We start from the raw sequence: 22,174 nt of genomic DNA on the forward strand, positions 1-22,174 counted from the left end.
GCCACTGTAGCTTTGAAGGCATGAGTCACATTTCCATACTGGTTCTGTGGCCACTGATTTCTGGGTAATACATGTCAGATACTTTGTTTCGGAACACACACATAAGAATTAAATCACAGCGACAAACTTGGTCTTATGTGCTCAGCTGCTCAAAAACCTTTGATTTTTGGATTGAAGAGTTTTTACTATAGAGATCAGATACATTGTGTTTGTGTTCCATACATATTTTTAGTTCCACAAAAAGCAAAAGGTGAAAAACAGAGAAATGTTACCTTCTTCACCTGATGAGCCGGAAAGATCAATCACTACGTATACTCTTCCTTCTGGCTCCAAATCAATCTGAAATTGAAAGAAAACACACACTTAAATCCAGCAGCTCCATTGTACATTTTCCCAACCATTCTTCCAATAGATGAAACATTTCCCCTTAAGTAACATGTGTTTATGCATCATCAACCGAGTTACTGCAGTTGTAAAAAAGAAGAACCCAGGACCTGGAACAGCATCACCATTAACATCAGATCAGAACCAAGTCACCTACAATTTAGAAAGAGGCTGAAGGCACACCTCTTCACGGAGCACTACCCTGACCTTGGAGTTTATCTTCCCCCAATAATTGTATCTTCTTGGGGGCTATGTCCCCTGTTTGGTGCCAAGTTGTTCTTGAGCTAGGTTCATGCTCTGCAAATACCAACTCATACATACATACATAGAAGCATACTACTTCTGCAAATAAGGATCAAAACAGTTTAATCCACTTGAACCTTCAAATAATGCATACACTATGAGAGTTCACTATCTTAGAAAGTAGTGTACCTGTGCATGATACTGAGAAGTAGGCTCCAAAAAACATCCTACTTATAAATAACTTCCATAGAGTAAAACAAATATGAACGAACACATAAATACAGACTCAAGAACAGCCCAGGTTCTTGAGGAAAGAGAATCAAAGATGTTTCAAAGCAGTACGCTATTGGATGGTAGTAAAACTTGGCATTTATTATTGGGTCCTACTTGAGAAACACATGAAGTCCTTGACGCCATCCATTTTTAGTCACAGCCCCGAGTAGGCTTCTGTATGTTACTTCCACCAGCTTTCACGCTCCCGGATCAAATGAATGGACTACAAAAGTTCAAAATGTGGCAAGAAGACTTATCAAAGGCTTCCCCAAGCCATAAACCATGTCTGTCATGTTGAGATCCCCTCATTAGCTTCTAGTGAAGGCTTACATTCCCTTTTAAATTAGATGCTTGGATTTCCACCTAGAAGAAAACATTTTAAAAATAGCAGACTAAGAGAAATATTCACTTACTAAATTGAAACATATAGCTTGTTCCATGAACCAACATCATTGGCCAAGGAGACTGATGCTTTCAACCCTTGTGACACAAAATTGTGGAATTCTTACCACTCTAGTACTTGCTTTGCACCACATGAGGGACTACTTTGCTTCTATAGCCCTTTCTGTTTACTTTTATCCTTATTCTTGCTGTCTCTCTCCCTTGTGTCTCACTCTAATATGCTAACCCAGCTAGCACATTGAACCCAGACTGAAGGATCTTGCCAATGCATGCACTAAGCTGGAAAATGTAGCTCATTACAAGATTTAACAGCAGCAGTAAGCGCCTAGAAACATATGACTCAGTGGTGTACATTTAAAAAAAACTAAAAAACTTGACTGTAGGGAGTATGGGGATACCCAAATGTGAGCCGCAAAAGCACAATAAGGCCAAGAGCAGTAAAGAGGGGAAAACGGTAATGGCAAGGGGTGGCGAAGGAGGTTGTGAGTCGAGATGGCATGGTCAACGGAATGAAATCCTGCAGCTGATGCATGGTGGAAATAGGCAATGTCACAGGATGACTGGCCTGTAGGGTTGGACACATTTGAGTTCTGACTTCAAGTGGCTGAGCACAGGTCTGCCAGGGGAATTAGAGCAGTAGAGAGAGAGAGGCTTGACACAGATTGTAATAGTAATTTCATTTATATAGAGCTTACTATCCATTACGATTCATCAAAGCGCTTTTCGGCGAGTAGCACGCAACTCCGGAACCCAAAAAGGATTAGTGGTGAATTAGTATAGGGAGGTATGAAATTAATTTGAGCTGTGAACATGTGAGTCTGCTACTTGGATTAGAAAAGATAGTGGATGTGTCAGAACAAGTTGAGAAGGAGAAAAAAATAAGCAATAAGAAAGAAGAAAAGGGGATATGGCACTGGTATGTGTCAGTGAGTTTAAGTTCTGTGTGGGGGAAAAATGTTGTAATGGAAGTCATTTGAGAACAAGCATTGGCATAGCCAATAGGTCTCGCTTTTGGGACCTGTGCCATGCTGCTGTTCATCATGCGAGAAGAGGAAGCAGTGAGGATCTTTCATGGTGGTGGTGAACAATTGCAAGTCCTTGTCTGCCTGCAAACCACAGTTCACACTGCCCAAGGACCCGTCGACATCCAGGGACCTTTAAAGATCAAAGAAAGGATGACAGCGAAACCAGGGTGTGTGATGATGATAGTGCATTCCACTCTGGCGATGCCCTGCCCCCTCCTCTCTTGAAGCATGCCTGGAGTCCCGAGCCAGCGCTCGCAGTGCATCCTTGTAGCCGCTGCTGATCAACCTTCACTGCCTTCGGAATTACAAATTCCAATTACCAAAGATGCAGGAGGGCAGCAGCTGTGACAGACGGTCCTCCCCCCAACCGCACCCCACCCGCTCGACACCACCTCACCCCCAGGGTCTACAGTGAGGCACCCCACCCCACTCCTCCGTACCCTCTGGCAAACATGAGAAGCTGGACATCCCAAAGAAAGATGCTATAAGTAGAACAAGCGCAGGTCAAGTAGACCATGGTATAGCCAGTAGTTTGTCATGGACAAGGAACACAGCGTACAAATGAGGTGGGTGGGTCATTGGGAGCGGGAGTTGACAATATTTTCTGTGGGGAGTCAGGATGAAATGTCTTCATGGAGTGATTAAATAAGGACGACACCTGTGCCTAGATATCAATTATGTTTAAGGCTCCTAGTTTTCAGTTTTTACTGATCTTTACTGATAAAAACAGACAGAAAACCATTTATTTTCCTGTCTGTATTCATTTTTAAATGTGGTCAAAAATGGAAATTAGGTTGTGTTTTGAGTAATTCCAGTGCTTAATATAAGCCAGTGGTTTCTGATGCTCAGCACTGGCACATAATTGTGAACACCTGCACTTATAACAGTCTGCCACATTGTGGCGCTGTCTATATAATTTAGAGATGAGAACGACAAGAGTTGCTTATTTATTCAATATAAACTAAAAATGACTAATACCTGCTGCCAAACCATTCTTATAGTTTTGGGGGTCTGGAATAGCCTGAATTGTCACACCTGTAAGAGTATGATGGTTAGTAGTTATGTTGGTACTGGCATTGATAATGCTGGCGGGGCCAATGGGTGACACAAGCTGTAGTGGCCTCCTGACAAGGGCCCTGGCATTTTTTCCCCTTCAAATTAAGCACTGGCTAAATGACTGCCAGGCCAACAGCTGTGTGGTTTGGCAGGTTTGGGGGATACAACTGAAATACATTTTAGTAATGAGGATTAAAAAGCAGCAGATATGCACAAAGTTAGCACTAAAATGCTCATGTTTTCATATAAGTATCTAGATTTATCCTCAGTGGTTGTTCATGTCATTGAAACCAGACAGGCATTCATGTAAGAGTGTACCATTTATTGGTTAAATAAATGTGGAAATATACTAGTTTCAGCTTCATTTTATCATAAAACTCAATAGAATATGGATAAATACAGATAAGATTAGTAAAAAATAAATATGGATACATTCAGACTGAAATGTCCCAAAAAAAAAAAAAATCCTAAAACCGGGAGCCCTAATTAAGTTACTTGTGGATTTAACTATGGAACTTGAAAAACCACCACAATCACAAAATGATACCCCAAAAAGAACATCACAGCAGCGAGTGCGATGATGTTCCAGATACTAATTTCTGCGCCGAAAAACCTCCCAGAAGTTGAAGATAGCACTTGCTTTTCAGGTCACCAGACATCATGCAACCTGTATCGCTGCCACATTAGATGCTCAAGATACGTCCATGCTGGAGTGCACATTGGCGGATGATTGTGTTCAGAAGAATATGGAAGACTCTACTGACAAAATTTGGAAAATGGCCTCAGAGAACTTCAGCAAATATCTACTTCGAATCTAGCAAGTCCGTCCGTTCTTACCATTGCGGGCCATTTAATACAGTAGTTGCGCCACAGTGTGGTTTGGAATTTGATATGGAATATCTCTGTTGCAGGCGCCACACCCACTACTGCACTGCCTGTGTGATGTACGTTTGAAACCAGTGCTCACTCCGCCGCCACAGCGCCACTCACTTTACATATGATGGTAGGAAGCATGCTTGATCCCCAGTTTTAAGGCCAGATAATGTCATACTGGAAATGTGATGAAAGAAACTGCAACAGAACCAGAGGTTATGTGTGCTGCATCCTAAAAGCAAGCATTGGTAAAGCAAATAGATCTGGCTTGCATTTTGATTCCTGGGTAAAACATTAAAAACACTGCTGCACTAAAAAAAAACAAGGATCATTTTAGTATGTGATGCAGCTATCAGATACAATGAGATAAAGAATTCAATGTCTGATGATTCAGGGTACTTCTGGGATGCAAAATAGTTCCAAAGGCACTACAATGTCAGCTCTTCATAGGGGGCGGGTATGATACTCCAAACAGCCAATAGCATGAGGTGAGAGAGAATATTTCTCTGGGAGGAGTCAAATCCCATTCTGCGTTCATTTTATAGAATTGACCAACACTAGGTAATGCACAAAGGGGTGCTGTCAAATTACACCTAAAAATGCAATAGGTTTAACAAATGTCATACATTGCGCCAATGAGGTGGCTAAGGCAGGCCCTCTCTGTGTAGCCAAGAGACCTCCTCTCCATGACATTTCACGTGCAGTGTGGCACAAACTCCATGCACGTGCAGCATAGAGTGGCACAGAACCTATCACACAGTTGTAATGGGCAGTGCTCCGGCCTACCCAGGGAAGCACCCCACCAGTCCCGCACACATGCCTTTAAAAGGCATGGCTCTGGGCACGCACTTTGGCTTGGCATGGGATGGCTTTCTCAAAAGTGGAGTATTAATCATGCCAATTACTTCATGCAAAGTCATCCTGACTCGTTCAGCTCCAAACTGTGTTTGTGGCAAGCCTTTCCAACTTCATTTATTAACATTTAGAAGCTAGCAGAGTGCCGGACATTTATTCCCTTCGTCTTAATATTTTAGTCGACTGCATTTAACAAAAACAAAGTAAGCTCTCATCCATTTCAACCATAAATTCTACAGTGGAAGGAAGGCGGCTCGAGAAAACCCAAGAAAGGAAAATGATATTTATTTGTGGATGAACTGAGGTGAACGCATTTCGTATTTCTGTGAAAGAGCTGTCTCCTCACACTCACATTTAGGGGGAAGATCTCATGAAGGGGCTGCACATGGGAGGTAAGCCTATGAAAATACTAGATTTCCACAGTGCGCGCTTATTAGAGGACTCCTTCTCTTAAATCACAATTGAGCAAATTCACAAGAACGTTTTTTAAAAATCGCAAATCGATCCGTAGATTTCCGCTTATGTTTAGAATACGTTTTTAACATTTATATGATTCATAAAAATCCCTTTAAGTACTGATGGACATCTACTTTAGCTGTACATTTTCATGAAGACTCCAGCTGGCTCGCCCTTACACCCTTACTCATGCGGATTTTAATCCGCGTGAATATTTACTGCAGGCTGCGGTATTTGCAGAACGCGATGACAAGAAAATGTGATGACATCTCAGATTTCACGTGTCCTCATGGTGTTCCTCTCCAGTCAGGCCGACTGCTGCCTGTAAGAGTCATTCGCCCCTTGCAATGTGCGCCACAATAAAGGTTTCCAGATGTGCTTTGTCGTGAATCTCGAGGGCAGAGAATTGGTGTAGCATGAATATATGCAGAAATAAAGGGTCTGTCGGCATTTCATCAGGACCAGGAGGCATCGGCGGAGGAGGGCGGGTCTCGCAGCAACGCCCCAGACCATTTGAAGCGCCCCGCAGTTTTTTCGGGACCCTCCAACTTGCCTAAGGGGTATTTTCCTACTCACCTTGGGGTAGACTCAGTGTGCTGCAACCATTCTGGTGCAGTATTATACATATTGAGTGGCCATCTTCTATTAGAAACGAGGTCTAATGCCTCTCATGGGGCGCTAATTTACTACCCTTGGTCCTGATGAAACGCCGACTGCCCGTTTGGGCAATCAAGGCATGAAACATGCCGACCTCACTTTGCTGAAAGCTGTCTAGGTACATTGTGACCGTAGGACAGCACCACTGTTTTGACTTAGTTCTGGTACCCTTACCCCATAAATACGTTTTTTCGGGCTCCAGAGTCTATTTTAGATACACTTCACCTTTTCACTTGATACAATTTCGCTCAGCCCCCTCTCATGCATTCACGTAAAACAGGATATTCAGGTCTAAAGATCTCAGACAAAGAGCCCCCAGGCCCGTAAGGCATTGCAACGTCGGCCAGACAAGGAGTGCCCAATGATGAATCATGACACCCTCACAGGTGTGTGAGGGCATTAAAATCTGACCTTCCCGTCTCCCTGCAACAGTATCACTGGTCTCGTGGTTTTACCACCTTGTGACCACCTGGCGTTTGTGGAACTGCTCCTATTTGGATGGTCAATCAGTTTACTTCTGGGAGGAGCACTGGTGTAGCACCTCTGTAAATATTGAGCTCTTCATCCCCCTATGATAGATCTGAGCAGAAATAAATTATTTTTCTCGGCAGAGAAACTCCATCCCCCACATCCTTTAAGATATGTGTGTGTTCTCTGCCCTTATCCTCATTGAAATCTTTTTAACTCCATCATTTTGCAGGAGTAGATTTGTCTGTGGATACAGACTGGTAAACGAATTGAGAAACACAAGGTTCTGACTCTGCCATAATTATAATTATAGAAAGTTATTAGGTGTCAAACCGTGAAGATATGCAGGTGTTGGCATAACGTTTTTAAAATGACCCAATACCACCGTGACCCATCAGAAGTAACTATAAGAGCAGAGTTGTGAGCCTGTCCCAACCAACCAAGAAATGTACCTCCCTCAGTTCTTTCGGAAGTTCATTGTTACCACTGAGCACTGCTGACCTGAACATTTTTGCACCGTGACATTTCTTGACATACTTTGTGACCATGAGCTGTATATATACTCTAAGGACCTTAAAACGTCTCCAGGAATATAGGGTTTGAAGGTCAGCCAAAGTTGAAATAAAGTGCTAGAATTTATCCAGGTTACTTTGCTACAGGAAGCCAGTAAATTCTGCAAGTTGTCTGGCTTAAGTGTTCATGGTGATCTAAAGTGGCCACCTCTCATGACGCAAAATTTAGAATTTTCCTCAATCATCACAGAATCTTTTTTGAGGTTCTGACAAAGATTGTCTTACAATAGTGAAGTGCAGAGCCAACTACTGTTTTGAACATAAGCACTCAGCTCACCTTTAAGTGTGCACAACAGTGTTCAAAGCCATAACATTCTCCCCTCCGCCCCTCCAGTGACATAGATTTATTTATGTATAACAAGACAAGTTATCAAACTTTTCCCGACGAGTAAGATGATTTGCTGTAGTGAAAAAAACCACTGCAAATCCAGATTCTTCGAATCAACACTTGCATTTGCAAGTCCAACCTTTTATGCAGTTAAGCCACACTTCCATTGATTGATAAACACGCTGAAGCGAAAACATTTTTTTAAAAAAATTCACTTTAACCCGTAATTCACAATAGGGATCTCCACTTCCACACCAAAATATTCTTCTCTGCAATGGATCTTTGCCACCGTTTTAGAATGGAGCATCAATAAAAAAACATCTCAATAGACATCATCAATTTAGTATTTTAGTTCAGTCAATGATGTACATTTTGGATCAGTTTGAAAACCTTTTTTTAATCGATAAGAGTTTAGTATTTGTTTTGTCTTTTTATTCGAATTAGTAAATTAGATAAATCTGTTTGCAGAAATATCAAGAAAAGTCATAGTTAGAATCAATCAAGTAAATTACAGCATGTTTCATAAAGAAAATGAATCCCTATTCTACTCTAAGCAGATCCTAACATACCAGAACCCATAAAGAGTCCTTTTGGAAAAGAGCAAGATTTAAAGGAGCCTTGTAATAGGATCAGATTGAAGCCAAAGTCCTCATGAAGAGTAGTTGCAGAAATTCGTACAAGTCTCTTCTCTAAAATTAACATCAGCAAACAGTCGCCGTAACAACTATTCAAAGTTAGGCTAAGAAAACCATTACAGAAAATAGACCCCCACAAAGTATTAGGCGACATAAATCACCGTCAGTAGTAGCTCACAGTGCTCAAAGGTCCCCTACACATGCTAGTAGTAAAACAAACTTAATTAGTACAATTGTGAGGGAAAGAAAGAAACACTGTTTATTTAAGCAAAATTCTTCTACTCTCAATCGGTTAGATGAAATAGGCCAGACTACAAGTCATGTTTTCATATCAGCGCTATGAGAACACAGTTTTGATGATGCGAATAGAAATTAACTTTGTTACAGACATATATTTTGAAATATCAATAATGTTGGTAGCAGCTTAAAAAAAAATACAATTGGTAAAACATTTTCCCTAGTGAAATCCAAGGCTTAATTATCATGAAGCACACATCACAGAGGTGCTTGTCACTTTCATCAGATACATTTAATCTCAATCCATTCCCACAATTCAACAGATGGTGCGCTTTGCATTGCGTTGGTTCCTTCTTTCTTCCATGTTGATGGTATTTTAAGGACAACATAATACTACTTCTTTTGAACTGCTTTTGCCCTCACTTCAAAAACACAACACAGCCTTCTTTAGATTTAAAATAGAGAGAAACAGGAAAAAATGTATTGTTCATCACGTTTGCCGCTCGTTATTTGTTTTCATTGTATCGCATGGTGGTCTCTCTTCCCTTTTGTTGCAGTGCCTTGAGACCCTCACGGGTGAGTAGCGGCACTTTACAAACCCTGATTGGTTGATTGGTTGGTTGCTTTAATGCTCTAGCTTCTTCTTTCTCGTTACTTTTGGCTTTTTCATTGTCTCTGCCAATATCCAGCCAGGAGAATGGCGGCATGCACTGAGTCTAACAACACTGGCTGTGAATCTGTCTTCCTACAAGTTCAACATCAGTTTTATTTCTGCACACAGTAACTAATTTTGTTCTCCATAAAATGGAGTTTACTGCTTGTGCAGTGATAAGGGAATACCTGCTTCTACAAGAAGTCTTCGTGAAATTGCTTTGTATCAGCAGTGATTGCGCACCCGCTCCGCACATGCGGCAGCTTCTGATTTCAAGAGGCACTGAAAAGCACTAGCCGTTTTGTGGCCATTCTTATCAAATCCAGTAATGGCCCCTAGTAATTGACAATGTGCCTAAAAATAGTAGCACGCATATGACACATTTTCACTGTTGGTGTCTTTTGTGAGTCATGATTTTTCAACATGCAATTTGGCAACAAATGAATGGGACTAGAACCATATCCTGTAAAGCTCAGTAATATAGAATAGCGACACATGGATAACAATGTTTTCAAATAATAGTTAAAAGCAAATGTAATTAGGGCTTCTTCCTAAATACTGCTTGGTGTATTCATCTCCTGAACAATTAAGTGCGGTACATGACTTCACTTATGAAAAGTTGGCAAGGTTGCATACTACTATCAGTGCTTAATTTGCAAACAATAAGTGCCAGGGCTCTCGTCAGATGGCCACTGCAGCTTGCTCCTTCCATTGCCCCTGAAGCGCTGCCAATGACAGTACCAAACCAACTACTAACTCTCACACTCCTAGAAGTGTGACAAATTGGACTTTAAAAAAACAATAAAAATGGTTTGGACGGAAGGTAATAGTATTTTTTTTAATGTATATTGAATTAACAATTAACTGTTGTGTTGAAAATATATTTTTTTAAAACCTTTTCCGATGGCCACTTCTCTGCTCTTCCTGACTCCAGTCCGGAAGGAGCTGTAGGAAGCACCCAGCACACAGGCTCCCCTGAGCCAAGCACAACACTGCAATGCAGCGTTGTGATTGGTCTGAGCGCCGTGGATCGGCACTCTGATCGGGACAGGGAGCCTGTGCATATTCCCCAACAAGGTGGGGAATATGCAAAGTGCGCATGACTTCTTGTCCAGCCCAAAACGGCCGGCCAAGTATTCATGCGCACTTAGTGTGCACAGACCACTCCTCCTCCCACCCTGAGCCACCAGCTCTGTCCCACCCTAACCCAGCCCGTAGTAACCTAAATAAAACGATAACCTGGTTATTATCGTTTCATTTTTCCCCTTGTCACTGCGGAGGAGCTGCCACTGACTCACTCTCACTCTCTCTCCACACACAAGCACTCTCATAGATCATTCTGCCTCGTCCTGTCCCTCTTGAGATAGATTTTCATTTCAGAGTGTTTACACTTACAGAGCATAATACACACAGAGGAGTAGCGGATCTGTGTGTATTATAGTTGAGTTTGGGGAGGTCGGAGTAGTTGGGTTTTACCTCTCCCGCTCCAGAGTGTGTGAGTACACTTACAGACCCCCAAATAAAACCTTCAGGCTCTTTATCATGGGACCCTCCTGTTCACGCCCCTTATTACCACGTCATGTTTCTTCACATTCTTCCTAAAAAAAAGTTTATGTTTCAATGTCTATGAGCTATTTTAAAAACACAGCACTTCAAAAACAGTTTTCAAAAAACATGCCGTCTTTCTTGTAAAAAACAAAAAAAAATCATACCACTTCCTAGACTTCTTTCTGGCCAATGAAACACAGCAAATGAGTAATGGTTAGTTTGGCTTTCTGAGCCTGGGGGTCGAGGCTGGAAGTGTTCAAGAATATCTTTAGATTCCCACACAGCAAAAATAAAATTCTCAGGTTGCCAGGTATGTTTGAGCAGTGAAACTGAAAAAATGACGGTCAAATGTGCATTTCTCAGCAACAAAAGTCCAAGATGGTTGTTCTGCATTTTCGTTTGTTTACAGAGGGTGGTAAACTGACTCCCCCATGGTTTAAGGGACGTTCATGTTTGATTATCACACCCGTTTTTTGCATTACAAATACCCAGCAACCCTATGGTACAAACGTAAATTATAAAAACGTTAGTTTAATTTACTTGGCGGGAGCTTCCCATGCTAAGCATGACAGAGAGTTAAAAACAATTATTAGTGCAGAACCACGATTGATCCAAATCATGCTTCATAAAAAATACATAATCCCATGTTATAACCTTTGCCAGTTGTATATAATGGCATCAGAACCGAAACAGAAACGTTCGTGCCCTTGACCTAACCCTGTGCCTAAACATATAAAAAGGACACGCGTGCATGAATTGGGAAAATGGCTACATTCTCCCTGAATTTAAAGTCTCCCTCATAAATACCACTCCTGGTTCTACTTTTGCCACCATTTTTTTCCTGGCTAGCAGCCAACAGTGAATATGTTAGTTGAGCTGCCAGATGTAGGTTGGCCCATGAAGTCTGTCACAGGCTATGAGGCATCAGAAATGTCTCATAATGGCAGGCCTTAGTCTCAGACAAGGATGCGAAAAGGACACCACAGGTGGAGAGCTCAGAATATCCCACTGTCCTAGGATGCATGCAGTCAGGGTGGGTTGGTAAGCGCGTGACATAATAATGCATTCTGTGATTTGTCGAGCTCTTGAAGAAGCAGAGCAAACCAAAGGGTGCAGACACTGCATCTGTCTGCCAGGGGCCACAATAAATAGACTGAAGCATGTAAGTATCTTTAGCACTTACTGTTAGGAGTCAGTGTCTATCTCCAGAGTGTGTCTAGTGCCTATTTGGAGTCCTTTACAATATTCCTGGTAGCTTACATCAGAGGTCCAGAAAGGTTTTCAGCAGAGCCCCCTTGATAACGGTCATGCCTCTTCCACAAAGTCTAGCAGCAGTCTTTCATGCCTTGTTAATCTCTTTATACTGCAGGCACCACTTTGATGATGAATTGACCACTAAGCACCTGGTTACAAGTTTGGCGGTGGGGCACTGGGTCCACCAATCGCCACACCGCCCAACCGTTAGTGAGGCCGCCTGCCAGATTAGGAGTTTCCTCCTCTCAGGCAAGCTTTTTTTGGGCGTTCCCACGGTGGTGCTTCTAAAAAATGGCACCGCAACGGGAATGTCAAAAACAGTTCCTGCATGGCATGGAGTGAAACGTCCATGCCGTGTAGGATCTGGTGTGCATGCATACAAGGGGGCACACATTGTGCCCCCCTGTGTGCATCCGCAGGACACAGAGGCACAAGGGCCACTGCAGGGCCCCCTTTGCTTCCTCTCCACCAGGGTTTTCCTGGAGGAGAACAGGAAAATCCTAATATATGCTTGGCAGGACCGCAGGGGCCCTGCCAAGCCCATGGAGGCCCTACACCGCTGCAACACTGCCAGGGAACCGCTGTTCCCTGTCCGCTGCGGCAGGGCTGTGGCGGTCCCACCAGCCAACTCATAATAGGGCAGTGGGAAGACTGCCGCGGCCACAAGTCTGGCTGTCCGAATCAACCCCTAAGTGTCTGTCTTGTCACCCCCAGTACGCTCTGGCCTCATGGTGACTCTGCCCTGTTCAGTTCCACTTCCATTAGTCTCCACCAGGTGAAGATTCCTCTTCAGGTGACGTATTTGAGATCTTCAAATCAGTCATTCCATTCATGAGCTAATTCATCACAGGGAGCTATGTGCCCCTCACTGTGCATGGGCCGGGCAAAATGAACAGTGTCATGAAATATTATAGAAATGTGGAAAACCTTAATATTTTCTTAAATGTTCTTAAGAAGAGTACATCCTCAAAGCTCCTAGAGAAAGGTTTGCATGCAGCACTTGGTTTGAAGGATATGCATGCAGGCATTTGGTAATGCCAGTAGTGTAAGTGGGTGATATCAGTGGTGAAAGCGGGCAGCAGTCATCTAAGAAAAATGTGCATATATTTTTAGGTCAAGTCTAGCGCAGCACGCATGCGTTGCTCTGCTCGACTTTATGTAAGGGCTTTAGAAATCTCACCACACGCTTGCACACACTCATGCGTGTGCTTTTGGTTTTGTCCCAGGCTATTGGCCTTTGCGTGCGTCTTTTTAACAAAGACAGCACGCAATTGGGCAAAGGCGGGCGCATGTCCCACCTTTGCTTTGCCCACGGCCTATTGCGTGCGGTTACCCGCACAGACCACATCTGTTTTGAATTATCGTGCCCAGACACGGGTGCGATAATTGAAAACAGATCGCGCGCGCGCTCGCGCACCCCTCGCGCACCACTCGCAGGCTTGTTGCTTGAAGGTGAGTGAGATCGTTTTAAAAAATTCAAGGCATGATCAAGCGCTCGTTCGTTCCTCTTTCGCAGGAACACACTGATGCAAGCAGAAAAGCTGAATAAACGAAAAACGTCTCAAATGATCCACAAGTGATTAACCGGCACTGCGGGAAGTCCTATAGGCTCAGGCGTGTATGTTTTCCATCTTCCTCTACCCGTAATGGCCATGCAACAAAAAGCAGAAGCTAGACTCACGTTTCAAAGACATTGAATGTTATGGGCTGGCATGAGTTTGTGACAGGGAAGGGATACAATAGATCATGCAATCCACAGCTTCGATAACATTAAACAGGCAAAGCTCAGCAGTCTCACATCTACGTGCTGCCCCCCTACACACACACACAAAGACACACACACACACACACATGCATCCCTCTGCTCAACCCAAATGGACACGAGAAAAAAATAATATTAACCTCTTCTGTGCCCATGACGAGAGAGTCTCGTCATGGAGCACGGTTGCGCTGTGCCCATGACGAGACTATCTCGTCATGAACCCCACCCACTATTGCAACGTCCGGCACAGGAGGGGGAAAGGGCGTGGCACTGAAGGGGTTAATATAGCAAGTGTGGGGGTATGTTGCAGGCCATTAACGCAAAGAACACAAACGGCCGCTATTATTTTGACGGCGATAATCTATGCTTAAACACAAAACAAATATACACAATTTCTAAAAATACCTTTTTCTTGTCTTCCCACTGACACTGGTGATTACCGCGAAACGCTGGGTTCGTACCCCATTTCCCAACTCAGTCTTCAATCAATACCGGTTTAAAGCATACTAATTCTTATAATATTACAAACTCAGACAAGAGATGCGGCGAAACACACACAGCATTATCAAGTGTTTGGAAAACAGACAATTTTTCAACATTTTTTTTCAGCATGAATATAAGGAAAATTAGAGAAAGACGTATTTCTAAGCACAAGAAGTGTGAAAGATAGCTATGCAAAGAAGATGTTGTAGCTAGCCAACGATTATGGTTTACTCTGTAGTCATAAATTTTGTATATGGTTTCATTGTTGTGCTTTCCCAAAGAATTTCCCATGCAAGCTGCAGCATTGGTGTTAAAGATTCTGAAGGCCCTTGTACTCCTGAGAAGAGGAGGAAAAGGACACACAACCGGGGGAGATCATAAAGATGGGAGATCTGACAGTTTGTAATTCATTACAGTAATCTCTTGGAGTCTTATTGATCGGCTGGATGGGTTCAGAAATAAGATGCTTGTCTAAGAGAATTTGTGTATGGAGATCTGATTTGACCTAAGCAGAGTAAATAAGTAATTCCACAGTCATGTGAGCTGGTATTGTAGATACTGGCCAGCTACCAGTAGCACACTTATAAGGTCCCAAAGGCGTGACCTATTGGCTATGCCAATGCTTGTTTTTTTCTTACAGTGAGAAGTCAAAGTATATCAGTGGGCAATTCAGAAAGCTATGGTCAAGACTAATGAATGAATGAATGAATAAATAAAAGAATCAAATAATGAATTTGACAACGTGCCCGAATCAGCCCAACCGCGGTATCTCGGCGCCAGTATGGCCTGCATAAGGTAAGATAAGCTAGTTCTGCGGTTCCGTGTGGCAAAAAGCACAAAGTGGGACAAATTTCGAAATCTTAGGTACTGTGGTCGTGACATCGTAGGGTACCCATTGGTGCCTTGTCCCTCTCTCTTGGTTTGCCTTTCCACTAAGAAACCTTTTCCAGAGGTTGGATTACATAAGTGGGACAAAAAGCTCTGAGCTTTTGTCATGTCTCATGATCACCATATCTAATTTTGACTGTTAGGTTAATCTTCTTTTTCCTATATTGATTTGAGAATTTTACTGAATTATTTAGTTTCATTGTATTTTGGTGCTGACTAAATACTAAATTCCCAATTCTCTGGGCTTACTGCTTTGTGCCAGTGCTACTAGGGTTAAGCTCAGGTTTTACCAGTGATCTATGAATTTCCTAACAAAGGATCCTGGTTACTACATTTCTAGTAGTACAGACCTTCTGTGTTGAGCAGTAGGTATTTTGTGAAGAGTTCCCACATGCCAGATTGCTTATTTACCTCAGGCTTGTGACATCACGAGGCTGTGGCTTCGCTGAATTGGTACCCACCCGCTACAATGCCCTCCTGGGGCTGTATTACAGAAGGTGCCCCGGTGGCGCAACAGGCATCTGCGCACCCCTGGGGCACTTTGGTATTCTAGAAGGGGGCGCAGACGCTTGTGCGTCCCCTTCTATAATACCGATAGTGTTGGCGCACTTAATGCGCCAGCACTAACTTCAGAGGGCGTTCCCTCATTTGCAAAGGGGCGTGCCCTATGCAAATGAGGGAATTCCTTTGACTACGCGCCCGCCCCATATTCCAGACAGGGGGTGAAAAGTCAAAGAAGCCCGTAGGAGTCGCACTGACAGTGCGCCATTTAAAAAGTGGCGTACTGTCAGTGCGCCTCCTGAGAGCAGCCCTCTGCAGGAGGTAAAGGGGGTCCAATGGACTCCACAGACATCCCCTTGCAGACGGCTGCAGTCACTGACTGCACCCGCCTGAAAGGGGATCTCTAATCTGCTTTGAAACTGCAGGTGGGTGCCGCCTGCACAGTGAAAACACGGAGCAGCTGCTCTGTGTTTTCACATGAATGCGCTGCCCTGGGGGCAGAGCAACTTCGCGGCTGCCCTGGGGGCAGCGCATTTATCATAATAGGATGCATTATCATTGTTTGTGCCCAGCGCACATTTTGAAAGGTGCGCCAAGCGCAAACAATGATAATGTGTAATACGGCGCCTGGCCTTCCTCAATGACAAAACCATCCAAATGATAGAAAAAAGAAAAAAAAATCTCTTGCAATAGGTATGATGCCTTTTCCCCAGGCCCTCTGTCGAAAGGCACTCTGCAAAACCCTTCCAGTAATGATTTATCCTAACCCAATGGAAATACTTTCATGTGATTTAGTTAACAGTCTTCTTCTACAGAAATATGTCTTAAATAGGTGTATGAATGAAAGGCACTTCAGTGGTGTAATTGTAATAACATGGAACTTTGCTCCCATATTCAAGGTCCAAATTCTTAATATCGAATATCTCACAGAAATGAGGCTAACTTTCGTTCATGGGTATGACGTGTTGCATACATAGGCATTATATGGCCGCCGAGGTATGGACCACTCTGCATCGGCCTCAAAAGAAAATACCTACTACACAGTAGCCACTGAGGCTCAAAACCAGCCTTAAGAACACACACCTTTTTGAAGAGCAACACTGGTCACACCTTTACAGCGGCTTGTTCTGACAGCACTATTCAAATCTTGGCATCCTGATGAGAGGCTGCAGGTCCTCCTTTCAAGGAATAAGTGCAGTTGCTATCCACCCATTCCTAGCTTTATTGCTGCTTGATGATGATAATAATAATAATATTAATAATATAATAATAGCACTGATAAAGTGCATAGCCACTTCCAATGACCTGTCCCAACAAGTTGATTCGTCAAAACATGGTGAAACGACAAGGATACATGGGACGTGTAATCAACATAACCCGCAAGAACCCACACACGGGAAGCTCTGAAATGTAGAATCATTTGTCCATTCCACAGCTCTAGTCGCATGACTGAGTGCAGAAGAGAGACAAAACGAACACAAGGCCTGTGGGGCTCCACTGTCCCTGGTGACTCCCACAGGATGCGGCTCTTGAGGGGGGTCTCAAAGGAGGGGAGCTGCACAGGGGGATTCATCTGTTTGGAGGCATAGGAGGTATGTGTGCCCCATATCAAAATGTAAGATATGGAATGGCGAAGGTGATACCTCTGTGCCCACACCTTCTAACCAGCCCTGACTCTAGAATGAGACACATCCTGCTTTGCATTGTAGTGCATTTCTCTCTGTGTGTCTGTGCCATAGCCAGTGGCGGCTGCAACGTGGCAGTAGTAGTGCGGTGGGGAGAGGAGAGGGATCTTAAAAAAAATATTAAAATACAAAAGGAAAATATCACTTACATGCTGACTGGCCGGCCGCTGGCTCGCCTCGGTCCTCTTCTGTCTACCGGAAGCGCACAAGCTCCCGGACTCAGGATGACAGCAGCGCTGTGATTGGTCTGAGTGGCCTGGTTCAGCACTCAGACAGGAAGTGGGAGCCCTGTGCATGTTCTCCACCCAGCTACGCAATACAGCCGGGTGGAGAACATACTAAGTGCACATGACTGTTCGGCCATCCCACAAGAGCCGGCCAAACCGTCATTCACACTTAAGTGCACCAACCACCCCTTACCCTGCTGGCTGTGACGGCAGCCAAGCACCACCCCACCCCAAAACTGGCTTCAGCAAGGAGAAAAAATGAAAATAACATTTTTCCTTTTTTGCACTGCTGAAAAGCAGTGCTGCAACGCACCTCACCCTTAGTAGATGAGATGCCACTGGCCATAACCTTGAAACAAAAATTATATATCTTGGGGGGGAAAATCACCAGCATATTTCCTTCAACAATAAAGAAAAGAGATGAGTAATTCACTGTTGAGAACGCAAAAATGTTGGACTCTTTCACATAAAGGACTAAAGAAAACCACATGTCCCTGAGAACATTCAAACCCTTCATTTTGCTGAACATCAACCACCTGCTGCCACTCGGGCCACAAAGTGCAAACTAAATTGTGTCAGTATCTTCCCACAAGGCCCTGGAAGATGCAGGATATGGCAGCATGCCAAGCCTGCCAGATGAAGGTGCAGTGGTGCCTCGCTGCTGCTGGGCCAGACTTCCACCTCGACAGATGATCTGAGAACTCACAGCCCTGTCAGATCACCCCTGGAACCGAAATGCAAACACTAGGGAGTCCACAGCCCTCCTACACCAGATCCAAATGTGCACAGAAGGCCCCATGTCAACCTCAAGTGCCACGACATGCTGGATGTAAACAGAGACACAAAAGGGAGAAAAGTCATAAACTTCCTCTCATTGAGTTACTCCTGTGATTGTTCATGAGACTTCAAGAGGCATTTCAGACGTACTCCCGGATAGCTACATGAAGTTGCAGATACAGAATTAGAAGCACTCAACGTATAAATATTACAACATAAAAATATAGGTATAATTGTACGTTTTGTGCAATGCACAGTGCGTTTGCACTTATACAAATATCGCGATTTTTCTGCACATGGAAAATATTTTTCCAGTGAGGAAATCCGTTCCCGTGTCCTCCTGCATTATGAGGAGTTAATGCCCTTTCACACCTTAAAAACACAACTACTCCTGTGCTGGACAGACGTAAAGGCAGAGGAATATTCATGTCAGAACCCTACACACAAATCATAGGCATAGCTCTGCATGGTGCTTCGGGTGCATTGGCACTAGGGGCCAGGGGCCCAAGGGGACCATCTGCACCCCAATTTAAGCTGTCTTTTACTACCCAACTGAGATTTAGTGGCTCATATGCCTTCCGCGCATTAAGCTACTATAGTTCACAAGAACTGCCCTTACAGTAGTGGGAATCTGGGAGTATAATCTATAAAACAAAACAGTGGTTCACCTGGAACTCATTAGATCAATTCTGTCATTTTGCAGAAAACGAATTTAATGCATACAATTCACGTAGAACCTCTTGCATTAGGACTTGCTATACCACTAGTACACGTGCTTGGAGAATGCCCACGAATCAACAATTCTTGGTGGGGGGGTTACAAGGTTTTACTGGTAGACCCATCCACTAATGCCCACAAACCTGACCCTACAACTAGATTTTTTCACAATTGAAACCTAATTAGACTGGCAGAATGTCCTTATAAGCAAATTCCACAATATCTGATTGTGCAAAACAGCAACAAGATTTTACCACCACATATGCCTTTATATGGGCACCTAAGTTAAGATAGCTTTGTGAATCGAACCCCAAATGTCTTGATTTGCACGTGTGACACAAATACACTTACAAATTGCACCGAAGTACCACAATACAGATTGTAAACAGACTGTAAATATATTCAATAACAAGGACATGTAGAAAACTATTTGACTATTTCACTGTTATTGACTGCTAAGCCACATAGATACCTCAATGGGATAATTCACCAATTGAATTGCATCTAGTAAACCTGTTATTCACATAGCTACAAGCGCAGAATTGCAGCCGCATGAGTAGCAAATGCTTTTTAATGTTATTAATATCTATAAGCAACGTCAAGGTCAGACTGTAACATCTCAATAGTCTGTAATGGTGAGTGCGACTGATTTATGTAATGGTGAAAGATAGCATGAAAAGGTCTACAAAGCTACTATATACCAACTTATTATGTCTTATAGTTGTATACTAAGTCAGTCAATCAATCGGGGGCTTGCATAGCGCCAGTGAAGGTCTCATGCCGCGGGGGGGGGGGGGGGGAGGGGGGCAGGGGGTTATTGGAATAGCCAGGTCTTGAGTTACTTCTTGAATTGGGTCAGTAAATAAGTGACTTCATATTTCTTCCATAAAGCGTATATAAGCAATCCTATGCAAATATTCCCGCATATGAAACGCTGTTGGCTTTGTGCCACATGCGTTGCTTCCAGAATGTCTCATTTCACCTACAAACACAGGCACGTGGACCAGTTTCCAAAGGCTTAGTCCATGTGAGTTCATTCTACACATGCAGATGGTTTTATTGACAAGTGCAAATTCATGTTTTGTATTCAATAAATAGGATTTGACACCTGTAAATCCACTCAGTCACGTGATAGTTATGTTACACCACACTGGGCATTCCAGCACACACAATCAGAAGAAACTAGTGAGTTTATGGACAGTTGCAATTGTTTTTCTCTGCGCATTCCTAGCCTAGAGTTTCTCCTGTCATGGACAGGAGTAAATAAAATCACTTTTATCTCAGTTTCGGTGTGAGAAAATTAGACACGCATTTATCACGGCATGCTTACGAAAAGACGAACTTAAAAGTCAGATAAGTATTTCAAACGTTTGTGGAAACCCCACGATGTAAATGTCTGCTTTTCACAGTGTGCATATGTTTGCAGGGCTATGTCAGCTGTCTCAGTGACATAACACGCGCACTCTCGCGAGGACTTACCGTGTCCGCCACGCGGCCCTGCTGGCAGGGACACTGCATCCCCAGCCAGGGCACGTGCCACCGGCCGGGCGCCCTCTGGCACTGCCATGTTTAACAGCTTGTTTTTCAAGAGCCGAATGACCCAAAAAGAAGATTAAAAGATTTAATGCCAAGACAAAAGACGATTAAATGATGGCGTTTATGAGACAAGTCCACCATTAGCGTTATTACAACCATAATTTAAATTAAATATTATGTCATGTTGAGTTTCAGGCATTTGTAATTTTAGTTGATGGAGAAAATGAGTTAATGTGCTTGAAGCAATGTGTTTACTCGCAACATGTTTTTCTGTTCGGTTTGTGCTGGCTTCAGGCAGCCCAGGGTGTTTTTCAACAATCTCTCTCGTTATTGCTTGGGTAGCAGACAGTGTGAGATGTTTATATAAAGGAAACTGCCAGGCACTGAAAGGCAGTTTATGCATCACAGCCCTCCCTCCCCAGGAGATGAGCAGTTCTGTTTCCTTCAGGGTCCCTGCTGCAGAGGTCTGAATCTTCCTTTAACTTTAAATATCCTTTTGCCTTGTTCATGGCTTTGGTCTATGGAGATGACATATACAACAGGGAACACACTCACTGCCTTTGGTTATTGTTTGTTGCAAGATATAACAAGCGAACACTAGACTAAATGTATGTAATAGTAATAATTATAATGATTCTTTTCTAAGGAAACTGAGTGAAACTCATGTCATCAACCTTAAATGGATGAAATATCTGAGCTGGCCATGCCATTTTGAGAGACCAATTTGCTACTATTTTAGCAAGTACTTTGAGAACACTACGGAGATATGCACACCCAGAAATGCATGTGTAAACTGAAATGATACTTGGAAATAACAAGTGACGGTCATATTGAAACATTTGTATGAATTATTCCCTGATGAAGTCCCTTGTTAGGGACGAAACGCGTAGGCTGGGATAACATAGGTTATGACTGCAAGTAAAGGGAAGATGAATAAATAAAGAAAAGGAAAATACATTTTGAGAGTATAACCTGAAGACTTTTTTGCAGGTGCATAGTCCGCTGGACAAGCACTCAAGGTCACCGCAATGAAGGCGCTGGTGAGTCAGTCGAGTTTAAGGTGATGCCCAGACATGGAACTGGGCAGATTCTTTGGCCTGAAAAATACCTGAGTTTATTATGCTCGGTCAATATTTATCCATTTTCATCAATGCATTTATTGGTGCTTTCTTAGCACAAAAATGCCACTTGAAGGTGACATGGTTTGTTTTTCAGGTCACTGGAATCCCACCACTGGGAGCTCTCTCTTTAATGAATGAGAACAGCAGTCAATCACTAACCTCTAAGCTGTAAATTCTGTGGCCCGTGGGATATAAAGCACTCTTTCATAATGAGTGTCTTGGATATAACTCAAGAGTTAGACGAATAATTATTAAGGGGGAATTTACCTGAGAGGAAGACTGGGTAGAAGACCTCTGTTCATAAAGTTCTCAAGGTGGTGAAATGTCTTAGATTTCATCAACAAAGGAAAACACCTTCTTAGGAGCATAACCCTCCTCCTAGCCTGGGTCCGAATATCCTGTCTAGTTCCTCTAAGCGTCTTTTTAATCAATCTCTTTCACCCCTATTCCACCATCACCTGCAAAGCCCACTGCTAGTCATAAATAACTGAAAATCATAAGGAATGGTAGTTGTGTTCTCTGAAGTATTTACGGAACAAGACTCAGAATTTTTGGATCT

The 22,174-nt window shown here is 43.2% G+C and overlaps 1 protein-coding gene across 2 annotated transcripts in view; it reads right to left on the minus strand.

Moving 5' to 3' along the window:
- The window catches only part of PRKCE (protein kinase C epsilon), a 1,182,017-nt gene that overhangs the window by 847,764 nt on the left and 312,079 nt on the right, over positions 1–22,174 (minus strand). For both annotated transcript variants that reach the window (XM_085612767.1, XM_085612766.1), the window contains exon 2: positions 273–339. In XM_085612767.1, the coding sequence (XP_085468893.1) occupies positions 273–339 (67 nt within the window). The remainder of the gene's footprint in view (positions 1–272; positions 340–22,174) is intronic.

This window comes from Triturus cristatus, chromosome 6 (genome assembly GCF_964204655.1).
Source record: "Triturus cristatus chromosome 6, aTriCri1.1, whole genome shotgun sequence".
NCBI classification, from domain to species: domain Eukaryota; kingdom Metazoa; phylum Chordata; class Amphibia; order Caudata; family Salamandridae; genus Triturus; species Triturus cristatus.